At 48.0% G+C, this 25,522-nt stretch overlaps 1 protein-coding gene across 1 annotated transcript in view; it reads left to right on the forward strand.

The window, feature by feature from the left end:
- LOC106750471 overlaps window positions 1-25,522 on the forward strand; it is a 54,989-nt gene that overhangs the window by 23,966 nt on the left and 5,501 nt on the right. Inside the window, exons 2-7 of the mRNA XM_014630850.1 lie at window positions 18,097-18,184; window positions 19,047-19,316; window positions 22,889-23,155; window positions 23,591-23,929; window positions 24,669-24,788; window positions 24,974-25,149. Coding sequence (XP_014486336.1) covers window positions 18,097-18,184; window positions 19,047-19,316; window positions 22,889-23,155; window positions 23,591-23,929; window positions 24,669-24,788; window positions 24,974-25,149 — 1,260 coding nt within the window. The remainder of the gene's footprint in view (window positions 1-18,096; window positions 18,185-19,046; window positions 19,317-22,888; window positions 23,156-23,590; window positions 23,930-24,668; window positions 24,789-24,973; window positions 25,150-25,522) is intronic.

Consider the following 25,522-nt stretch of genomic DNA (forward strand, 5'->3'; position numbering starts at 1 on the left):
GGGGGGGGGGGGAGAAGAAAGAGCAGACGGTGGAGGCTGCGTCGATATCAAAAGAGTCCAGACGCAACGAAAGAATGAGGAATCAAATATTAGGAATTAGGAACGAGGAATTAAATTCTGACACATAGACAATGTTTTACATGTCTTGATTAGATTTTCCACTTGTGTGGTAAATAAGAATACGTAAGATCTAGAACGGTATTAATAGGAGGATCTTATATCTCAAGATCGTCTTAATTTCACCTTGAAATGCCGTACGGTTCATTGGCTACGAAGCACCTGAAAATGCATTTAAGGCGATCTTCAATATAAGATCCAACTATGAATACCTTCCTAAATGCGCGAAAAATGCCAAAAGAGCAGCGTGATCGTATTAATATTGTGTAATATAATATCTTGAGGATCGCCTCTGCGTTATCGATGCTTATTAAATTCACCACTGACTTTAGCATCCCCTTAAAGATGACAAGGGGTTTGTTAGAAAACAATAAAAGCGGTGATCTTGTTTCGAAACGTTCCCATATACCTTAATCTCCGTTCCTCTCATTACGCTTTAAAGTCTAGCTTGTTGCTAACATCTTACTCCGTCGTCTTACGTTGAATTTCTTGTTCTCCTTGTTCCTTTCATTGTATCTGAGCCGGGGGTTTCTCCGAACGGCGCCAAGCGTAAGAAAGAAAGACAGAGAGAGAGGGAGAATACTGGCGAATTGATTCCGGTCGGCGGCTTCGGGCTGTATGCGAATAACATAATTGGCTCGCTCGCGGGCCCTCTCGCTCGACGTGCGCGCTGATCCGTCCGTGTAACCCCGCTGGCTTCATTTCGCATCATTATCTTCACGTTTGCGTATGTACACAGAAAACTGCGGAGCGTTTTTACCGCGAATTGAATCGCGCTGATTGCGGGTTCGCGCTGATTATATACGTCGCGGTTGTTTCGGTTACACACGTATAGCCGGGATGGCCCGCGCGCCGGAGTGGCTCCGCGGTTAAAACGGGCGCTCGCCGGAGAGCGTAATCGCACGACGACTCCTTAGCCAAACAAATATCGCACGCATGCGCTCGCGCACGCACGCACCCATTGGAAAATGTTGCAAAAATTTGCATTTCAATTTACCGGAGAGTTATTCGGGAAGAAACCCATTGCCGGCCGCCGCGTTGCTGAGTATTCACGTCGTCGATACGGCTCGCGTGATGCGTCCGCATGCGTGAAAAAGGAGGAAGCGCGTCGCGTTTCGCGGTATACCGACCTCATCCTCGACCACGACCGTCTTCTTCCCCCTTTCTCTCTCAGCTCGAATTAACAGGAAGGCATGCGAAGGGATCGATTCGCGCCTCCAATTATCCCGCGAGAGATGGCAGGCTGAACTTCGCGGGAAGCCCGTAAAAACGCGGCCGTCACTTTCGCCGCTACCGGCGGCGCGAATCGACCGAAACCGGTCACCTGAACACACGTGGCTGCCAAGGCCATTCCCGTCCGGACGTTTTGAGCGATCGAGGTAGCCGTACGCGTATGTGTACGCGTGTCAGTGACGAAACGTTCCGGGATGCATCCCGTGTCGAATGAGAGAATTTGCTTCTCAGTGATTTTCGCATTAAGTTCTACCTGCAAATATCTCGACGAGACACGACGGAGCTCTCGCACCGCTGCAACACACGCACGTTCGTGACGCACTCATCTCCCCGGAACGACACTCCTCACCGGCTGCATCTGCGTTCGCGCCTCGCCGGCCGCAACACGCGTTCGCGTGCACACGCGCCGGTAACCAGCCGGCTCGCTCACGCGCGCGTTCGTCAACCGAGAGAGCAGCTCATTAACTCAAAATCATTTCTCATTACGCGCCGCGCCGAGCACGGACGAAGACTCGTTTCGCTCGCCGCGGGTGGTTCGCGCATAATCGCTCCCCAATTACACCCGCCGTTTTTCCCTCCCCCTCTTTTCATCCCCTCTTCTTCCGTTCGTCTCCCCCTGAACGAGCGTTTCTCGCGAGAAACGCGACTCTCGTGAAAATTCCCAGGAGCCGCGCCTCCATCTTCTCACGTGGCGACGAGCGCGGACGCTTAGACGAACCACGGTTGGATCCACGTGCTGACGCATAGAACGCTCACCACCACCGTTTGTACCGTCGCTCGCGGTGCTCGCGTTACATAAGCGGGATATAATCGCGATTACGTCGAACTCTCTCGCGAGAGCGCGTAAGCACGGTGAAAGTAATCTCTCGCTGTCCGCCCGCGCCGCCACGGCATTGACCCGCATTTTAAGCGGCCGTGAAACCTTCTCGCGAGACTTTTTTCCCCCTTTTCCTCTTCCGTCGCGACATCGTACGGAAAAATGGAATTAGCTAGTCGACGTGACACAACTGAAAGGACCGATTTCAACACAAGCGGAAAATATTTTTCCACCGTGCAGGCACAGGGACAGAAAACAGCTAAATTAACTAAATTTCAGTTGTTTTATGCACAGCTAATTTTTGCCTGCGGGAGCTCACTTTTAGCCGTGGGAGCTCTTTTTTTCCGTGCGCGAGTCTCTCTCTCTCTCTCTCTCTCCTTCGAGTATGTCTCATTCACGAGAGACGCGAATCGCAAGCACAAACATTTTTGTCGGCCCGGAGTCTTAATTACGAGTTTAGGTGGGCGTTCCAGATGGACACCGGAGAAGGTATCGGTACTCTCTCGCCTGGAGCGCACCGCGATTATTATTCGTTCCATTAACATGCAAATTGCACACGCGAGTCGCCCAGGCATATAGTGTAAATCGCAATCGCAATTGCACTACTCATAATTAGATTCATCGCGTAATCCCCGGATAGTTTATTACTTAGCGTACGGTCGCCGCCGGCCGCGACGTCGCGGCCGCGATAGAAATAGGAAGAGAAGAAAGAGGCGGAAAAACGCCCAACCGGATGATTGCCGTTGGATCGCCTCGTCACCCCTACCCCCTCTCTCTCTCTTTCTCTTTTCTGTCTCTCTCTCTCTCTCTCTTTCTAGGCACGGGTCTATTAGCTGAGAGCCTGTTAGCGATGCGTTTTCCCGCGATGCAAATCGCGCGATATGCGAGCTACGAAAAGTGCGCCGCACTACGGGAAGGGCGAGGTAACTCGTGCGCGAAGTTAAATCACGCCTGGTCCGTTCTAAATAACCATTAGCCAGCCGGCAAATCCGTAATTACCGGGTACAGAGAGAAAGAGAGAGGAAAAGAGAGAGAGCGAGAGAGAGAAAGAGAGAGACGACGACGACGACCGGTACGTAAAGTGGGGAGAATCGCAGACGCGTAATTTATCGACCGGTTCATTGAACTCTCCGAGCTCCGGGCTTCTAAGCTAGTCGCGCGCTCGTAAGCGAAAGCGGTGCATTCAGACGAAGGAGAGTTCCTTCTTCACACTCGATGCGAATTGTCGATTAAAATACCGTCGTAATTCATCGTGAGTCAAAAAAGAGGGGAGAAATGAAGGAATCAATTGTAGACGAAGTAAGCCAATAACAGCCGACGCAGGATGCAAATTGCGAAGGTCGCTTGATCAGTATTGATCCTCGAATAACAAGACTGGGTCGGATCCGACCGGATCCGTATTCTTATATTTCCGCGCACGCACTGGTGAAGCGTTATATATATAAGAAGAAAAGAAATTGAAGAAAAGAGGAGGGAAAAAGACTTTATATAGACGGCATGTTATAGTCGGATCTTATATTTAAGACCGTCTTAAGTTCATCTTCAGATGCTTTACAGTCAATGAAATGAGCCGCACAGCAACTGTAGATGGACTTTAAGATGGTCTTAAACATAAGATCCGACTATGAATACCGGTTTAAGAGAGAAAAGGAGGAGGAAGAAAGGAAATCTGGTCGAGCAATGATCCGAAGAAAGGCGGGGATGAAAAGCTTGACGCAGCGAAGGGGAGAATGGAAGCAGAAATTAGTAGCCCAGCGCGCCGCGAGATTAGCCAGAAGTTCTCGGCGAGACGATTAACGAGAATTAAGTGAAACTACCGATTCCGCCGATATGAAGGCTCGCGCAGATGCTCATTACGGACCTCCCCCCTTCCCCCCTCTCTAACACGACGCCGAAGCGTTCGGAATCGGCGAACGTTTCTCGGCTGCGATACGCGACGCGGCACGACGCGACGGGGCGATACTCGCGTAGGAGGAGAGGAAGCCGATGGCGATGGAAATTATCCTAAGTGTTCCCGTCGGCGAAACCGCCCCCGAGAGCATTAATTTATCGCAGGCACAGCCGCGATCGCAGGGACGATAGAGAGCGGCGAATCCCGGCCGCTTCTCCGGCTCCTCTCGCTCGACTAGTAGCTCTCGACCGACCGACCGTCGCCGTCGGTCCTATCGCGTTCTGTCCCGAAGATCGGCACTCTTCCAGGCGTTCTTCCTCCTACGGCGCGGATCTGCCGGTGCTGCATCTGCGCCGGCAGATCGCGAAAAATCGCGGGAACAAGCGGTTTCGCGTAACCGTGGACGCGCGCACACCAGGATCCGCGAATATTTCCCCCTCGTTCTCCCTCCCTTCTGCTTCTCTCTCTCTCTCTCTCTCTATTTATCTATCTTTCTCGTGCTCTCGCTCCCTCCGGGATCTCTTCTTCCTCCTTTCCCATACCGCTTTTTCTACGGCTTGTCACGGACTCCGCTTTCCGACGTGAATCGTGTCCTTGAGCGAAACGGCCGGGGTGTTCCTCCTGGAGATCGTTTTGTCTCGCCGGCCTGCCTCGCTGGTTTTGCTGCGAGCCCTTCTATTCCCGATCGTCCTGCCATTTGCATCGACCGGTCGGCGGGATCGAGGGAGGGAAGATGCCGAGGAAGATCGGCTCGGGGTGCCGGGTCGATCGTAAAAATCGCGGAACACGCCGGCCGGAACGACGCCCGACCACGAGGCAACAAAATGTCGTCGTAGGACTTTGCATGAGCATGACCGCATAATGTCCTCGGTGATGGCAGGATCGGCTGGTTAGCGTGCTCGCGGATAGCGTGCTCTCCGCTCGCTCGTTGTACACTGTCGTGTCGCCAGTTTGCAAACCGGTGTTTCCAGCGTAATTAAATTTATACGACACGGCGACACGAGACGCCGTTCGCCGCCGATGCGTTGTGATTCCGCTCGAAGTGGGTTACGTTGCCGCGAGATCCCTGCGAAAATCCACCCTTTCTGGACGAATCTCGTCCGCGCATTTCATTCCGTTCGTTCGCCGGGAACTTCTCGATTTCTACATCGTTCTTTTATTTTCACTATTATCCGATTTTCCCGTAATTTCCACCGTTAATAAACAATCGTATCTTCGTGTCCTGAGAAGTTACTTCTTCAACCGGAAACTTTGTATGTATTTGCATCATTGTTTCGCGGAGCGTACTCCTCGAGGGACACTTTCCTCGAGCGCGACGCTGCAGTTTGCAATCGCAGCCGCTCACTCTCGCTCATCAGCGTGCGATCACCGGGCGATCTGAAGATGCGACTCACGTTCGCGAGTCGCGTTAGATCGCCGACGCGCGTCGTCGTAACGGTCGGATGCGCGATGCCACTTCGCTTGTATTCTGTATTTATTATTGCGTGTCCCTCCCTCCCGACTCCTCGGGATGAAATTTCTTACGATTCTCCGTGCGAGCAAATCGCGCGCGAAAGCGTGCCACCGCCGCGCGTGTACACGCGCGGCAGGATAAGCGATCCGCTACTTCACATCGCGGACTTAACTGTAAACGCGGCGGCGAGACAGAGACAGATAGGTAGGCAGATAGAGAAAGAAGGAGAGAACACAAGACGCACCATTCCCGGCATCCTTCGGCAACGTCCTCGGGTTTCGCACTTCGCCTCATTATAATACGGAGTAACGGCACACCGATGGCCATCCCGACCGGTTAATTATCAATCTTGTCGCCGGGAAACGTTATCTCGCGCGCGCTCGCACATTATTAACACACATACGCCGTACTTCGAGACTCGGACAATCGACCTCTCTTCTCTTCCTTGCTCTCTCCTTCTTAAGAGGATGTCCAAGCCGATAACGAGCTTGATAAGCGCCGATAACGTAGAAGCGATCCTTAAAATGTCATGTTTACATGAACAATGACACGATCATGCGACTTTTTTCTATATCTTTTTGTATGATATTTCATTTCTTGTATTTCTCGTTCTCTTATATATACATCTTACGTAAATGTAAGTAGGATATAAGTGCGAATATGTTGAATGTGTGTTATTTTGTTTCACCGTGTCTAACGGAAACGTTTTTCTACAAACTTCTCATATTTTTTCAGGCTTCTAAGTCTCATTGAAAGGATCTGAAAATGTTCTTCGAAATTTTCTCGAGTGAAGTGTCGACACTTTCGATAAAAACTGCAAGACATTTCTCTATCGGATAAATATTCACGCTGATTGACAGCTGGATAAGTCATTTTGAAATTTTCAATCATTTTCGCCAGGTATTGAGCTCCAATTCATTTTCGCGCGTATCTTTGCTATGTAAAAGCGCCTGCACAATTTTGCGCAATCAATAAGATGTAAATTTGGCAAAAAGTCGGTATTCTATCTGTAGAGTTTTCAAGTATGGCGTCACCTCGAGCAAGACGAAAGAGGCTCGAATGGAGAAACCACCGCTCGCCGGCTGGCTGGTCGTCGGCGGAGATCATTTCCTCGTATGAAATTCTGTTATTCCGTGGGTTGATACCACCTCGAGAGCGCGTATCTAACCATCTGCAACCAGTTATCGTTATCGGACCAGTCCTCGAGGATATTAGTAGGATCGTTAAGTTGTCCGAGCTCCAGGATCGTCGTCTTTTCCGGCAACCGCGTTGCACGATCATTTCTCTCCCTCTCTCTCTCTCTCTCTCACTCGAGCTTCCCATAAAGCAGCCCATTACACGATTTTCTCCCGCTAATTTCCTCCGCAAAGCGAACGTAACGGCGATTCTCGTGTCGACACGCGTCGTCGTTTAATTATCAGGCCGTTCTCAAGGATATGAGAATTTCCTCCACGTCGAACCGAGCTCTCAGCGCGATATCCTCAAGGACGCCACATCCGCGCGAGCGCACCGCATGTACAACAAGTTCCCTCGACAAACTCTTCCCTCGTAATAAAGAAAGCCGACGTAACGGAGTTTCGTGCACGTAATGCAAGTAGCTAATTAACCGAATATTCAATCGCCTTACCTACCCGGCGAGAATACAAGTTTTTCTCTTGGCTGTCACCGCGACCGTCGTACCTGTTTCCGCGGCACGACGATGGCCGTCGAGAAGGAAGTCGACAAATAGGCGCGCGCGAGTCTGAAAAATCCACACATTCCTTACTCCTTTTATTTGATTTATAATTAAACGTTTATCGGACGGAGGTTGATAAAAATATTATTATTTTTCCAAGATATTCAAGATAACGATATTGTCCCATGTCCTGTGAACAACTGTATCGCTTTGAACATCTTGGAAAAATCATATTTCACCAACGACTGGATAAAGACTAGATAAAATGGAGTTTACACGTTCAATAAACGCTTCTATCCATCCACCGCGAAATTTGTTTCTCGTTCTATCCGCCGAGGATACAGTCGTCCTCCCTCCCACCCGCGTCGCGAATCGCGAGCGTATCTCGCGCGAACGGGACGAGGAGTAGCCGTGAGCCGCTTTGTTTTACGAAGAGGATAAATATCGGCTCTCCCCCGGCGAAAGAAACGGCTCGATATCTCTCGTGCCCTCTCGCCACCGCTTTCCGCCCCTCTTCTTCCGCTCTCTTTTTCCGTATCTCTCCCGTATCTTTCTCTCTTTTCGCGCGCTAAACACTGTTATCGAGAGTATACGATAATTCATGCGTATCCGCCGCTCGGGCTGACGTCGGCCCGACGGAATTGATAGGTGCATCTTCGAATCCCCGTTCCCTCGCTCCCGCGCTTTCATCGGAGATCTCGTCGGAGATTTCATATTTCATATCCACGACTTGATGCCGACAAGATGTCTAATGGCACGGCCGCTTATCGGGTACTCCCTCCGTGCGTTCTCGCGGCGCGATACCGCGGGCGATCGCGCGCAGGGGAGGAGGTAACTTCATTATTAATTTACCGTTATCGCGCCTCATCGTCTCCCACAGATAGCTTTATTTCTCGACTTCCCTAATCATGAACACGCCGCGTCCGATTACACTTTATTTCACCGCGCTCCCCTCTCCCGACGAACTCGACTCTTCGGTCGCGAACGTGTCCGCATATCTTCGCGAATCCGGTTTGCGCTCGGTGGCGTCGCATTTCGTGTACAGCCGTCGCGTAGTTCAGTCTCCCCCTCGGTGATTTGCGCGCTGCGAACCTGCGATTCACGACCCCGCGGAAAAGTAATCTCCTCCCTCGTGTCTCTCTCTCTCTCTCCCTCCCACACCCTATTTTTTTCCCCTCCTCTCTTTGCATCACCTCGCCTCTCTCGGCGAACGTTATCCCGCGAGTCTCACGCGAGTCGATGTCCGCCGATTCCGGTTTACGTGCGAACCGTCGCGGTCGAACGCGAGATACTTCCGCGCTTCGTGTCTCGAGAGCCATGTCCGCGATGATGAAACGCCCGGTGAGGATAATTCCTGCGGCCGGCGAAGGAATCTCCGGAGCGCGTCTGCTGTCCGCGCGCGCTCGGGGGGACTTTCAGCGAGGGCCTCAATCAAGACACCCGCGGGACAAACGCGGACATCCTGGATCGTCGCCGCGCGCATTCCCCGATAATTCATTCGTCTCGCTCTCACGGAGGACGTGGCGCGATCAGCCAGCACGTGGATGACGCGCCACGGCCCGCTGCGCGTCGTTCTCCTCGTGGTCGTTGTCGTGGTCGTCGTCGCCGCGAAGGACGGACGGGCAATCTCGTTTGAATAATGCGCGAGATCGTCAATCATACGCGATCCCCGTAATACGAAATGTCGGTGGTGGAGCAAGAAGTGTCGACGACTCAAGGGCTATGGGTGGCGCGACTTCAAGGTCGCATCGCCCCTCTGCGCCGAGGAGGAGGTCCTGAAGTCGACGATTGGCGAAGTAGAAAGACGCTGAAGTTTCACTCTTTCTCTCTCTCTCTCTCTCGTTCTTTCTCGCTTTGTTGGGGGTTTCCGCGCGACTGCCTCTTGATCGAATCTATGCCTGCGATATAGTGGTTGAAATAAAAGCCATGGATTTCAGTTAAGACGCAGGATCGTTAACTTGCGCGGAGGGGGAGCAGGCGATACACGAGATTCTTCCGAGGCGCAGTTTATCTCGTTAACGTTTCGCCAACGCCTTCGGGAGACGAGCTTCGCCAATCAGTCGCCTCTCAAGATCTCTCTCTCTCTCTTTTTCGCGCGCGCGCGCATGATAAAGCCTGAAATAATCTCTGCGGAAAATGAAGACGAAGATGAAGATGCGAGTTGAAAGGCCGTTTATGAACCTCTCGTGCGATTACCGCTCGGCTGATATGAAACCCACGAGTGAGGTCGTAGATTTTACGCGGCTGTCTTCGGCTCTTCCCATCCCGGTCGAGTGTCAAAGTTCCCCGTGCGATAACGTATCCTCTGGGAAATATCCGTCGGTGAACCCCGAGGTCGGCTCGTCCCCAGAAAGATTAAGAAGAGTGAGTGTGATCGTAAATCGATAAGAACCGCACCGGCTGATCTGATAATCGCGCACAATGCGCTTATTATTGTACGTCGACGGTCAAATCCGCGGAACGTCTCGATCTTAACATTAGGTCTTCTTCGGTCAAGAATAATTGACGATAGTTTTGTGTATGATTACGTAAGAAGGATCCAACTTACATGGAATACGTTTCGAGAATAATGAAAATGAAAGTTTGATACACGATTTAAAGAATATAAATAGTTCGTCAGAATCGTTCGAGAAGTCAAGCATGGTCCGTCTTCTTTTCTCTGAGGATATTCATCGACGAGCAACTAACAAAAAAATGGTATAACTTGTAGAAAGTAAAAACTGTTTTTCAATTAATCTTAAGCGTCCCTGAGACTTGGATCTTTTTATGTAGAAAGACCACCCACCGGCAACAAAATCTCAAGAATTCTCATAATTTTGTGGATTGGATCCTTCTTGCCTATCGCAATTATATATGCTTACGTTTATTTAAAATGTCCCTCACGAAACAGCAGTTGATCTTCAGAGGTTCGGTATCTTTTATTGTCGACGTGTATCCAAACGTTTAAGTGCCTGCCATGATGTCTCGATATTCTTTTGAAGACACTTGCCGAGACACCACCGGATTAAGACCCTAAACCGACCGTAAAAGGTCCGATCAGGTAATTTCCGTGGAGCGTATCAGTCCTTTTCCTGCATTCCGCTTTCGTTATTTTCCCAAATATCGAGGACGAAGCTCCTTTGTGAAACAAAAAGTCAGATTCCCGCCGTTCTCGCCATTTGCGAGATCTTTACGGACGATAGTCACAGTCGGGTCCCATGTTTAAGATCGTTTTAAGCGCGTCTTCAGACGCTGTGCGGATCGTTTCATCGGCCATGGTGCGTCTGAAGGCGAAAGCGTCGGGCGATTTTGAATGCAAGATCCTTTGAATACCGCTCTCTGTGCGCACACAGGGCGTTTTTCCTCACGCGACTTCGCGGTTGGCGCGCGAAAGAAAAACGACGCCGGCGGACGCTGCTGCGCTGCGGTCCGTTGATTTATAGAACTCGTTAGTACGGCGATACATCATTTTAATGCCCCGCCGTTGTGGGACAAGTCTCGTTGCTTGAAATAGTATGTTTACGGCATATGCCTGGATAATATCCCGGATGGATGGAGATGAGAGCCGAAAGGTCGGCTTTCTCGCCTGCCTGATTATTATTCCCGCGCTATGATAGCGCGAAGGGAAGGATGCGCTCCTACGCCGCAGGTCGTTGCACCAAGGCTAAGTCTTCCGCCACGGCGGTGCATACGAGCGTAACCGTATTTTTTCCTCACCTCGCTCGTTCCATCGGCTCGTTCGGTTCAGCCGCCTCCTCGCGGCCGTCTCCGCTACGCCGACGACGAACCGGCCGGCTAATTAATTGGACGATTTATTCAGACCCAGTTCTGCCGGATCGATCTCGATCTCCCGTTCGAAGCCGACGAAGCCTCGAAATTCCGCGCACGTCTCGATTCTCAGCCTGTCGTGGCGAACTTTTCTCGCCGATTTTACTTTCATCCGTCATCGGAAAACAACGTCCCGCTCTCCGGAGGTCGAGTGAAAGTTAACATTCGTTTTCAATCAGCTCGATCGAGTGGTTTCGAGAGAGGATGATTCTCGCGATTTTAGACGGGTAGAAATGCTATCATCTATTCAGCGACTCAAGTAACTTAAGATTGCACGTATAATTTATGGTATAGCCTTTTTAGGCTGAAATCTGTCCATTTTATCCATTTTCCTCGGGCTTCCTGCCAGCCTGCCTGTCGTCGCTTCGATTTCAACGTTCGAACCTGAGACTCTTCAGCACCATGAATCAGCATTATTCCGTGATCATTCGTCAAGCGTCGTACGATTGTTTGCGAAGAAAAGCGCGTCAAGTGTTTTCTGTTTTTGTTAGCTGCAGAACATCGAAAGAAACAGCCTCGTGTGGCACTGTGGTGTTGTGGAAGGTTTTCCAAAAGAGCTCAGGTTTCCCTCAGGTGTCGAATTTCACCGAAGTGACTTCAGCACAATTTATGACTTTTCATTGTTTCCGAACGCGTCGTTCCTCGTCGCTCCACTCGGCATCCTTTCTTCCTTGTTCTCTCTCTCTTTCTTTCCCTCCCTCTCTCTCTCTCACATTCTTCCGTTCCGCCGAGCTCATTGTTTATGAATCCACGCCACGTTGTTACCGGTCCCTACGTCATGAAGATAGCCGTGGATCACGTTCATCGAGTTCATCGAGTTCATCGGCGGTAGTCACTGCGAAAGTATCCAACCGCCCGGAGACTCCTAGGATGCGCGACGAGGAATCATTCCCGGAACCGCGAGCAACGCTCCCTCCCGATCGATTCATTTTCCATTCCGACGGAACTCCTTCGGCTCTTTCGCGCCATTTCGCGCGAGGAATTCGCTCGCTCGCTCGCTTCGCGTAAACACGCAACAGAACGGCCTGTTTAGAGCCGTTTATAGCTGCTCTGCCCTGCACTTTGAAACGAAGTGGAGACGCAACCGATAAGAACGATGGGATAATATCCGCCGTCGCTGGATGTCGGGATTGGAAATCTCAGCGGAGGAATAAAATATTACCACTACCAATCGATGACACCCCTATGCTACCTTCCCTCCCACCCCGGATCTTGTAAAAATTTGCATCGAAAATCTTTCCAAAAATATTATCTCAGCCTTCTTAAAGTGGGCATATATGTGACGCACGGCGGAAGAGGGAAGAAAATGGAAATCTCACGAGATCGTTCGAAATATGTAGTTACGAAGAGCGCACCTGAAGTCTTCGGATGATATGACAAACCGTATAAGAAACGTAAGGAAAAATACCGGGTTTAATTAATATCGTACGGGTGTGAGCGCGCGCGTCAGAGGGATTTTCGCGAGCCGACCGTGCTGCCAGAGAGCCGGCCGGTTAATGCGCATTCGCGGACGGGTGATTTAATTAACTGCAGGCGCCGTGTATCGCATTCTCTCGTTACCTCATCGCTATGCACCGAGGCCGAGCCGCTCTCTCGCGTCTCTCCCGTGCGCGTACCGTGCCCGCGCCCGTTCGCTCACGAAGACCTGCTTTTCCCTTTCATGTAAATTCCGCCCATGAACGGTCTAATTTATCACGAGAAGCGGATGTAGTATCGTGACGGGAAGCGCCTCGCGAGAGGGTGTGAAGCGACCCTAGACGGAGAAATGATTCCTGCCTTTCCCTCCTCTCCTTCTTCTTCTTCTCCCATCTTCTCGAAACGCCGGCTTCTCACCTATCCACCGCAGCATCATGCGGGAGGGAAAGAGCGAGAAGATATAATAGGAATACGCGTGAGGTACGTGTGTGTTCTCGGCAGAAATAACGACCCTGCGTTGCGTTCCGTAAAGAGGAGAAGAAGAAGAGGAAAAAAAACTTTTTCCCTTTCCCTTTCACGCAAGTCGGGGTTGCGCCGAGGAACAATTTTCTCCACCATCTAATCAGTTCCACCTAGGTGAGCCACCTCGGCGCCGATGCTCACGAGTGTCGACGTGTCGGAGGGCCGTCGTGCGCTTAGCCGATGCCTCGATCGAACACTGCTGACTTCAAAACCGTCTATCGTGAGCGTCTCTGCACCGTGTGAAAAGGTTCCGGTCCTTAAAGATTACAGTGAAAAAAGGTGGAAATTTGCGGAAAAACGACCAAAACACCTAATAAATACCGCTTCTTCTTCATCCACCTCGGAATAGCGCGAAGCATCGGCCGGCGGATTTCCCGAGGAGAAAATCTAGCCGGCCGTGAGAACTTATCCGGATTATCCGGCGCGGACGCTCGTAAAGCGGCCGAATAATGCATCGTCGCCGGGTAGACGCGACCGCGGCGACGACGGCATCACGACGCGAGGTAATGGATTGGCTCTCGAAGGATCATAAATGACCCCGTAAACGTCCGATTCGTTCTCCGGGGAAGGAGAGAGATCGCGCGACTCTCGTGACTACGTAATTGATTCTTCATGGGTCTCCCAGGTCCTGTCATAATCGCGTGGCCGGGCCGGCCGTCACGAGACCCCCGTGACGCCGCCGCATTATCCGCGGATGACGCGATCGTGACTCGATAATTAACCGTCCACTGAAGAATCCCCGGATTCCGGCGAATGTTACCACGACGTTACTCGCGTCTTTTTCCTTTTCCCAACGATCAAGAGAGAGAGAGAGAGAAAGAGACTACGAGAACACGGCAGACGATGGCGCATCTCCGATACGTCGAACTGCCGAACAGCCATAAAAGTCCCATTTCCCCTTTTCGCTAATCACTATACAAGCTTAACAATCCCCTGTAATTCACCTAATCGCGAACTGTATCATAATGACTTCCATCGGCGGTGCCAGGCAGGCAGACAGGCAGGAAGTAATCAGGGTCTTCGTTATCAGGGAACACTTCTGACAAAAAGGCGACTGAAATCCGGTAGGCGTGCGGATTGCACCGGCGCGTCGGGGATTACCGGAAGTGTCGATCTCGCGTGGCGAACGCGCCTTAGGCGCCCGCGGAACATCACCGAGCAACCTGTCCCGGCCAGGTTTCTCGCTGGGATCGCAGACGAGAGAAAAAGAGAGACAGAGGGACAAAAAGAGGGGGAGAGGGAGGGACCGGTTGTGACGTAAAGGTCAGGGCTTGACGTATACGCGGAATAACTTTTCCCGCCGGCGTGTCGGGGGCAGCGCGCGTGGCACATACGCGCGATCGTTAAGGTCGCTCGAGAGCTACCGTGTTCGTGTACCCGGTGCGCCAGTGCTACTCTCGAGGCGCGAATTGGAGCGCGAGAGTATTCTCCGATCGCAGATAGAGGCGAGCGATTCATTTATCGTTGCGCTCGTATTACGCTCGGATGGCGACGTCAGTTCAGCCGGTGAGATTCGCGTGTAAACTGAAACGATGTTATAATTCGAACGTATTAATTCGAACAGGATCCTCCGAGAGAGATCTAATAATCTGATATAATTTCATTCGGATCTTCTCTGGTAATTGAATAATCGGGAGGGAATTCTAAAGCTCGAGCCGGCCGAAGGCACGTACATGTTCCTGCATATTGCTCGAGTTATTACCTGCATCGTGGCCGAAGGGAACTCGAGCAGGGGTTGAAATGCAAGAATTCCTATGTACGTCGGTCTCGTGTCGAGGATTTTTACGTTTATTAGGATTTAAGGATTTAAGGACTTAAGGATTTTTACGTTTATTTAGACTTTGCCGAGATCAGGCCGTCTTTATCTATTCGTTTTTGTCAATCAAATATTATATCATATCACATATCACGCAGACACACATATTATATCATATTGCATTCGCGTTTTGCCGAAATTCTCGGTTCCGAATATTATTGTCCATTTGAAATGTGAAAAATTCGCACTTTACGATCATTGCTTCTGATTGCTGTACGATCTCCACGATTTACGGAAGATCCAAAAGAATTATTCCAATCACCAGACAATCATCACAAAGCGCTTAGTAAGCTGCATTTCCTGCTGCGCGCCGGCAAAGGCGCGCCTTAATCCCCGGAAATCCGAGTTTCTCAGATAACTCGTGACCCTGCGCGGGACAAAGAAATCCGCGCGCTCCTCTTCCGCGCGTTTCTTTCACCTCGGCGGGACGGTGCGCGCATTAATCTTCGTAACAGTGCATCAACCTGCCTACCGAGCGCGCCTAAGCGCATTCCTCATTGTTAGCGCGCGCGCGCGACTTTGCCACGACGTTGCATCTCGCTGTGGGTGCGGGAGGCGGTGAAGCGGAGACGGTGAGGGAAGGATGAACCTTTGGCCTCGGCGCAGGCCACAGCGTGGCTCTCATTCCCTCTCACGTCCTACGGCGCAGCTCCATTATACTCGATGACCTCGAACCTTCGCCGCTGAGACCATATACTATACATAGATATAAATATATATATATACGTGGCTGCTCTTGATCCGTTCGAGCGTAATCGTACGATCGCATCTGCATCCTCGTTATCGTATTATCGCAACGCGGATTGCCGAGGAACGGACGCGCGCGAGAAAGGTGGAAAGTTGGTCAGCGGAACCGCTTGGAGGAAAACCGCTGAGGAAAACCGCCGATGAGAACCGTCGGTGAGAGCTGCTGATCGACAAGCGTGCAGAAATTAGCACGAAGGAAGGCGAGCCTGGGACGCGTGGGTTAGTAGCGAATGAAAGCCGCACGAGACGACGAAAAAGATACAAAGAACACAATGATTTCATTAGTCACGCTCAACGCCGGTCGATCACAGCCTCACCAAACCGCGGGCCCCTCGGGCACCACGGACGAAAGTTGAGAAGTGCTGCCTCACGCTGTTCTTGGCCGTTACTCTGAAAGAAAAAGTGTAATACGTTTGAGTAAATATTTGCTAAAGAGTGTTGGAGTAATTATTTTACTTGGATTAAGTAAATATTCACTTGAATGTAACACTTTTCATTTCAGTTGCGCTGCATTCTCAAGTAATATTTACTTAATCCAAATAAAACTATTACTCCAATATTCTTTAGCAAAAATATTTATTCGAATGTAGCACATTTTCCCTTTCAGTGTATACTCTGAAAAAAAAGTACGTAGAAATGTATTTGCGGGTTTTAAGATTATTCCATAGAAATCAGGCTTATTTTTGTGAAATAAGATTTACCTCTGTGAAATATATCCCGCAAATAAATTTAAATTTTTTTCTCAGTACACGCTAAAAGAACAAAAGTGCTACATTCACGTAAATATCTTTGTAATAAATTAATTTCACAGAAATAAGGTTTATTTTTGTGAAATATGGTTTTTGTGATATCCCCTCCGTAAGTAAATTTTTAAGTGCTTTCTTTCTCAGTGTAGTTCTGTTCATTTTCTGGTCCCACAATGCTTCAAAGCACTGTTTCTTCATTCCTTTTGTAGTCACACGCGCTCGCATGCGGCGCATCCCTTCCCGCAGAGAAGGTTTTAGACGATAATGAAAAGGAACGGATTCCGGGAATTACCTGTGTCGTGCAAAACACATCCGCTATAGGCGAGGAAAAGATCGATTGCTGGGTAACGGGGCGATTTATTTTCAATCGTGCATATGCTCGCTCGGCGATCGAATTATTTGCTCGCGTAACGTTCTCGCTATTACCGCTCGAGATAACAAATAAGCGTATTAAACGGGGAATGTGAGAAACCGATCTCTCTCTCTCTCTCTCTCTCTTTCTCTCCCTCGCGAATCATGCAAAACCCGTCCTGTCGACACAGGACGAGGATCCTAGGAGACGACGGACGACATGGAGAAATAGCCGCGGGAGATGCGGCCAAGCTTGGCGAGGCGAGGCGGAGGAGGGGAGAATAGAGAAGAGCAAGTCTCCTGCGTACCACCTGCGGGAAAGGAAAGAGACGAAAAAGAAAGAAGAGGGACGAAAAAGACAGGAGAAACGCGACAGGGGGAGGAAACTAGGAAGCGATCTCGCACGAGCAAAACGCGAGCAAAATGCGCGCGCGGGAAATCGACCGCTCGCATGCTCCCAACTGGTGGTAGCGGCAGAACTAGTAGTGCTAGTAGTGGTAGTAGCAGCAGTAGGTATACGCGCGGAATTATACGCCCGGCAGCGCGGTTTCCTCGATCGGATGATCCCGGCAAGATCGTCCTCGGACTTCTACGCGCGGACCCGTTGGCGAACGGCGATCATGCACGACGGCGGCCACCGCCACCGCTGATGAGCCGTGTTTCCTGATTAACTGGATAGCCGATTAACTCCACTTCTCCATCGAGAGCTTTCCATCTGGCCACGCGGCGGGATTATTCCGTATTTATGCGCGCTCGATCGCTCTTCCGCCGGGATCATTTCGCCCGCGTGTTTGCCTTACCAGAGCCACCGACTCGTTCGTCCCCGCGGCGGCCGGCTCTGCAAGGTGCAATCTCCGTCATCTTTTCGTCTTGTTGACTGTATGCGTTATCAAACTGATAGGGCTATTATCAAATGAACCTGCTTATTATTATGTTGTTAAGTACGGCTGTTGGGGGTAATTAAGTATTAAGTTAATTAAACTGTATGTTTGATTCAACAAACAAGAGTTTGTCTCAAACGATAAATATCTTTACAAATGACATCTCTTCTGTGCTTTCATCGAAATATCACAATGGTTGTCACGAGGAATGAAATTATTTGAAGGAAGTAACACCACGTTAGGAAAATATTGAAAAACTTCTCTGTTTCAGTGGAAGAACATTTAATATATAATAAAATCAATTTTTCTTATTGAAAATACCACAAGTATTATTCCCTCTAAATAATATTGCTTTTTCTATCGAGCAACATTTTACTATAATGAAACAATATTTTCATTCGAACAAAATGATATTTGATATCAAGTTATATTGTTTATCAAGCAATTCCCAAGTCAAACAAATACGTATACTAAAGTCCAAAAAAACCTTTTTCTTTATATAGGATGTCGCAGGATAAGTATTACCGAGTCATACGCGTTAATACATTTATATGTATATTTAACGTAAGAATATATGTTTAAGAACGTTCGATCAAGATTGTGCAGCTAAACTTTCCATTGCAGATGGGCTCGTTCGCGATCAGGAGGGTGGCGTGTGCAAGCGCGAGCCTGGTATTCGTAATGCTACTAGCGAGCGGTGACGCCGCGTTGGGTAAGTTCCTATGTCGAAATTAGCCGAGAGCCTTTGTCACAACTCCAAGGGAAGATTCCATTTCTAAATCGCGCTCGGCGGGATTCTCGTGAGATACGTCGAAGCGAGCCAGCGAGCACGATAACGTATCAACGACGCATGAACCGCAACAAATGGCGTATTAATGACGTATTAATGACATCGGTGACGTCATCGATACGTCGTTAATATGACATTTGTCGTTGACGCGTCATTATGTATGCGGAGAGCGAAGTGGGTCACGTGCTCGCACGCACGAGCAGACGTCGTACAGTGGCGCCAAAGCGGACAAAACCTTAGTTTTTAGGAGCGTATCTAGAAGATGATTGAACATATCTAGAATCTAGAAGATTGAATATATTTACACAATATTATAATATTGAGAGTGATAAGAAATTGCAAATATATGGGACAGCGATATTTCACGGTTGAAAATGTTATTAAAATCGACATCAATCAGGCCGCTGAAAAATTTCGAATGTATAACGTTCGCTTGAAATTTTAAATATATGAATTTTATAATACCAATGCAATTATATCAATATACATATCGATACTTGCGAGAGTAGGTAAAATAATACGAAATCGCTTCTTTGCTATCGTAATTAATAATTAATAATTTTTGACGACATAGTTCTATTTTCATTTATCGATAAATAAGAGTATTTTTTTTTATATCGATACTGGATTTTTGACTGATATATATTTTCTCGTTTTAATCCATCATCGGTTCCGTCTGTATCTTTGTGTAATAAAGAAGTTGCGAGGTTTTGTCCGAGAAACGTATGCTTAAGCACCATTGTGCGTCGGCGCGTCCTGTAAACGGCTAAGTTTCTCATTTCAGCCAGGACCGCGTTCGAGAAGCTCACCGACTACGATTACCGCGGCACCACCTATTACAGCGTGAGGAATCTGTCGTTGTACGAGTGCCAAGGATGGTGCAGGGAAGAGCCGGAGTGTCAGGCCGCCGCGTTCTCGTTCGTCGTGAATCCCTTGGCGCCGATGCAGGACACTCTCTGCCAGCTGCAAAACGAAACGGCCGCCACGAACCCGGCCGCGCAGCCTCAGAGGGCCGCCAATATGTACTACATGACGAAATTGCAGATCAGATCCGGTGAGCGGGTGCGGGTGGACGGGCTGTTAACGCGCGCAGATAGTCGATACGTTCGTCTCGTCTGGCGTCTCAATAATACATTTTCTCCGAAATTAGCCCTTTGAACTCTAATTCCCCGTCACCGTGACAGCATGTATACTTTCGATCCCCAGTGAATAGAAAATAACACCTTTTTTCAATTTTATTCTTTTAACAATTATCTCATAAATCATTGGAAGCAAGGTCAACATACGCGCAGTTTTTGTAATAAAAGCACTTCAAATTCTCTGAATTATATATAGAAAAATGCTGTCGAATAGAATCGGTAGAATATTTGATTTATTGAAACAACGTATGATTTTTTGTTCCGTATTTAACAAAATCTGAAATAAATATCCTGATGTAGCGAGATATATTTGGGTTGAAAGAGTGGAAAGGTACACCGATCTGTGAATGAGGATAGTCGAACGAGCTGCTGGTCGTTCGTTTCATTCTGTGGAAAGAGTCGACAACAGTTCCCTGGGAAAAATCAGTCGCTTTAACAATTTCCTGAGAAAATGTTAGAGTCGCTTTAACACGTGACAAAATTGATTTAGAACACGTTTATTTGTGCAGAATGGTGCTAAAGGTGGAAAACAGTGACGTAGAAAAGAGAGTTAGTTTCGTATCATCTGTAACACGGCGGTCAAGCTAAAATGCGGCACAGCATGCTGCTACCGTCTTTTTGTCACGCTCTACGTGAGAAAAAAAAATGGTTTTGTTTAAGAAACATCTCTCTTGCAGAGAGGTAGTTTGGGCGACGATTTAGCACGACATTACTGACAGATGTTTTTCGGTGATATCTTTTTCTATACCGTGCTATACTTTCGTCCTATTGATAATTTTTTATTTACCTGCTTTGGGATAATTGTTTCTTTACAAAAGCGCCCTAAAAATTTCCCTTACTTAACTTTACTTAACCGTTCCTTTTTAAATATAACTTTTTGCCCTGACACGTGCATACAGAGAATAGGAATAAATAAAATGGAAGAGGTGGAGGTCACGCGCGGCATAATAATGTTAAATAATAAATAAACGCCTAATCCGAGTGCGCTGAAACTGTGCACGTTGGGGGAAATAAATAGTAGCATGTCGTACGTGTCGTCCGAAGGTTTTCTTTTTTCGTAGCAAATAGCACCCGTTTCTAAGGTTTTCTAGAGTTCCCCTACTTTAAAGGAAGGGTCAGAACAAATAATGCCGTTTTCGCGGCGAGGAATATCATTTGGGTCTAAGTGCAAACCTGCTCATCTCCAGATACCAAGCACAGAAAGAATATCCATTTAGGTGTAGACAGTTTATTCTATTATGATTTAAATAAAGGATTGCTTTCTGGAGAGAAGCAACGATCCATAGGACTTTTTATCTTTTATCGCAAAGTATCTTCAAAACTGTCGCGTCATTCGTTAGATTCTCCGTCCATCAAACACGTGCCAGTTGTTTTGTGTTCTTTCTCTTTCGTTTACTGACGTTAAAGATATCGTTACAAACGACAAAGCGTCTAGTGAATTTTCGGAAACGGTTTACGGATTAGGTTTAAGGGGAAATGCGTTGTCAGCAAACAACAATATTTATAGTGAAATAATCGAAAGCATGGAAAAATCACCGATAAAACTGTATTGTTTCTTTACGTTATCGAGCTATTTGTTGAAGTTTGCAGCGTTATCTTCAGTGTCATTTGTGTCTAAAACCACGTCGAATTAGTCACGCAGACCGTTATCTATGAAAATTCTCGTCAACAGACCGTAAACATTTGCCTTGCACATTTTTCTCTTGTTTCTCATGAAACGGTGACTTTTTGATTTTATGCATATTAAGAGAAAAGATATCTAAGAGATAATGAATATTTATATTGGGTAGATACTAGCAACATATTTATTCAACATGTTTATTCAACATGTTTATTCAAATTTCAATTCTTTCATTTAAGTAGAACGTCGCTTCTTTCATTTATATAGAACGTCGTCGCTTTTTTCATGAAAAACTACGGTTTAAAAAAAATATTTTTTTTTCTCGTTTGAAACAAATTGTTCTTTATATATATATATATATATAAATATATATAAGTATGGTAAATATGTTATTAGTATCCACGCCGAGTATTTTTTGTTTGGAGATATTTTTCTGTCAAGCGCTTACTCGAATTCTTCGTGGGACACGTTCGGCTGGAAAATGGTGAACGCCTTGAAAAATTGTGCCCACTCGCAGTTCATAAATCAGCTTCTTCGCGAACATGTGAAATTATTTTTGAAATTCGAGTTGTTTCGAGTCGACCCCGACAACGTCTCAAATTCTTGGAGAACCATATATTTCAAGCATTCCACGCCACGTTTCGTCACATGCCGCAAAACTGTGCGGAATGCGTCCGACCAGTTGCGAGTTTCACATTTTTCTCAGATTTGCCAAAATTTGGTTTTGGATTTCGGACCAATCATCACGCATGCACGATAGAAAGTCTACCGAAACGTTTAGAAGTACTTGAATTTAGCACTGTCGCTCGCAATCAGATGGCAATAATGCGATATTATCGAGGTCGCAAAACAGATAAACAGATAGATACGTACGTTTATTATCGCTTTAGGGCTTTGTCCCCTGAGAGAGTTCAAACGAAAGGCTTACAATGATCGCTTTGTGCAAGTATAAATGTAATGAATTTTTCTCGAATCTACAGAAGTGATTAGCTAGCTTCTTCGCTAGATTTCGAGCGCGGATACTCGCGGGTACCGAAATCGGAGGGAAACGTGCGCAGCGCGTGAAAAATAATCGATTCATTAGTTCCGGCGATAATTCGCCCGGAACGAGCGACTTGTCAGTGGCGGTCGGGAATTCGCGCGATCACGGCAGTGATTCATCCGTGAAGGAGTCACGCGTCGGTTCGTTGGCACCGCTCTCGTGTGTCGACGGCGACTTTAGCGCCGGTTTCGAGGGCGTAACAAAAGAAATCGGAACGGCGAACGGGCCTGGCCGAAATACATTCCGGGTGTGTATGCCAAAAAGCACGGGTCTACGTGCGTCATCGCGCGGCGTAAACGCGTGCCAAGTCACATGCCGGCGGCTCGTGATTTCTCCCGGCGTGTTCGGCGCGGCGATTCGGATCTCTCGAATCGTGATGCGAAGCTCGTCGCGCGACCGCCTCTCCTCGGGGGAGACGATTTAAATAATCCGAGTACTCGCGCGCAAAATAGTATTCTGTTAACACTCATAAATTTACGCAGGTGTTCCTTAATATCGCGACTGAAAATCTGCCACTCTACGGATCAGCTGCTTTAAAAAGCGAGATAGAAGAACTGCACCTTCGTTCCTTCCGCGAAAGTATGTCGCAACCGGTTATTAATCACACGCTTTGTAACAGAGTCTTATCATCCAGTCCAAGCGGCGAAACGTACAATAAGTCTCGCGCGGCACTTGTCAGACTACATGTCTGCTGTAAATGAGAAATGCATAGTCATCGCCGACCAGACGTGACGGATCGTGTCGCGAGCGCGTAAGAATGCGCGCCGAGCGCGCACGAGGCGGAAGAAATTGCGCCTGTCATTACGCGTCATACGTTATTTTAGAGAACGTCTGTTTGCGGCCGTGGGCGTTCGAGCGCATCCCGAATAAGATGATCCGCGGCTTGGACAACGCGCTCATTTACACCTCCACAAAGGAGGCCTGTCTCGCGGCCTGCTTGAACGAGCACCGTTTCACCTGCCGATCCGTCGAGTACAATTACGTGACGCTGCAGTGCCACCTGGGCGACTCGGATCGCCGGACAACGGGGCAATACGTTCAATTCGTGGACGCGCAGGGGGTGGATTATTTTGAGAATTTATGCCTGAAAGGTAAAAGGAAGAAGACTGAAAACAAATCGGCTTCGGGGCCAAGGAAAGATGATTGCATCGGGCTGTCTGATAAGTTCGTGGGAATTTTTACGAAAAACTCAAAGCCAATATCTTCATAGTTAGGTCCAACTTATATATATATATATTTTTTTTTTTTTCGGCGGGTCTGGACTATATATTGCACTAAAATATAGCCATACACTGGTCGTTAACGGCTCTTTTTAGTATATCTTTTTTATTCAGTTTTTTTTCATTTTTTTCGACGATCCACCGTCGAAGGAAAAAGTACAGTCAATGCGTTGTCGAAGAAAGTTTCACCCATGAGCGTGAGAGTATCGGGCTTGAATCCTTCGTAAAAATCCCTGCATGCTTATCGAACGACCCGTTAAGAGGACGAGTAAGTTAATCGCGGCCACGTAAATCCCCCTCACGCAGGTAAAGAGGCCTGCAAGTCTCAGAGGATCTTCCAGATGCCCAGGATTGGCGTGGCGGACGACAAAGTGGCGCAGTACGCCGGCCTGCATTATTACACCGACAAGGAGCTGCAGGTTCAGAGCGAGTCCGCCTGCCGATTGGCCTGCGAGATCGAGAACGAGTTCCTCTGCAGGTCCTTCCTCTACCGCGGCGCTCCTCAGGGCTCGGCTTACAACTGCCACCTGTTCCACTTGGACCACTGGACCCTCCCGGACGGACCCTCGACGTACCTGAACGCCGAGAGACCCTTGATCGACAACGGGGAGCGCGTCGGCACCTACTTTGAGAACTTCTGCGAAAGTAAGCGAACTCGGCCATCGCTTCGTTAACCCCTTGACATACAAATTAAATGGAACTTAATGCGACCAAAAAATACTATTTAATTTCGCTCAACTGAACAGTTACGTGAAAGCTGAGAAAGAGTACATTTTATTTTGAAATTTGGATTTTTATTAATCAGATTGATGTTAACAAAGAACATTTAAATAAGATTAAAAAATAATAATTTAATAGTTTTGTACAGTATGGAATATTTCGAAACATTTTGGAACGTGTAAAGGAACTAAACATTTTTTGCACTGCCACATTGTTTCACTTCTTATGTTGTTTTTTACGCACACGCGGCATCTCTTTGTAGGTAATTTCTTTTTATCAGTCGAGGGAATATGTTCCGGCAAATGTGCCCAACGTTTGGCCTGTAGCCGAGTCGGGCATTCATTTTGCGACGATCTGCCACGCTTTGGATAGTTAGGAAGAGACAAATTATATAGCATGTCTTCTGCAATATTCTGCAATATAATGCTTCTTTGTTCTTGGGCCATCTCGAACGTTATAAACAAACGAGAATCGACGCACGAGTGAAGCAACTATGTAATCTAATTGTAAACTGCACGGCGTCCGCCGAAAAAAGCGCTTGACGAGTCAGACTCGTCAAAGTCTACAGTGGCCCATGAAATGAATGACGAGTCAGACTCGTCATTTTATGTCAAGGGATTAAAAGTGTACGCGCGACTCCAAGGCACATATGTGTTCGTTTCAGAGGGTACCGGCCCGATAGCGGATCCATTGCCCATCGTTTTCGAGACCACCGAAGACCCCACGATCAACAATCTCACCAGAAACGATATTAACTGCGACAAGACCGGGACTTGTTACGATGGTACGGGATTGATATCACTTAGAAAATTCCACCTAGCCTGTACTGGTTCTACCAGTTTTTCACTCAGGCTAAGTATATTTCTACTCTAAAGTTACTTCTACTTAAAAGGTCACCGAGTAGACGCCCGCAGCGTGAAAGACACGGCGGATAATTTTGTTTTTAACGGACGATCGTTGGTTTTGCAGTGTCGGTCGATTGTAAAGATACACGAATCGCCGTTCAGGTTCGCACTAATAAGCCATTCAACGGGCGTATCTACGCCCTCGGACGCTCGGAAACGTGCAATATCGACGTTATCAACAGCGATCTATTCAGGCTGGATCTCACGATGAGCGGGCAAGATTGCAACACCCAGAGTGTGGTAAGTTATAACACACGACGATGGTGGTGGCATGGTTTTTTTCTCTTATTTTCAAGATTCGAAGCGTAGAGCACACTTACACGCACGCTTAGGAGCCGTCGAATTTAAATCTAAAGAATTCAGCACCACCTTGAATCACGAACGCTTTGTCGGTGTGCCCGATATTGTTCCGCCTAACCATTAATTGCCTCGCCACGTTTGTTCGACTATCAATGATCGATATTTAATTTATCACGAGGAACATAATCTCTGTGATTAATATAACAAACATAACAAACTTCGAAACATGATATTAACATTGACATAAAAAACATGATAAATTTCCAAAAGAAGGATAGAGGAATCGGGTAATTTTTTATACTTGAGAATCGAT

This window comes from Dinoponera quadriceps, unplaced genomic scaffold (genome assembly GCF_001313825.1).
Source record: "Dinoponera quadriceps isolate SergipeBrazil2010 unplaced genomic scaffold, ASM131382v1 scaffold5784, whole genome shotgun sequence".
In the NCBI taxonomy this organism is placed as follows: domain Eukaryota; kingdom Metazoa; phylum Arthropoda; class Insecta; order Hymenoptera; family Formicidae; genus Dinoponera; species Dinoponera quadriceps.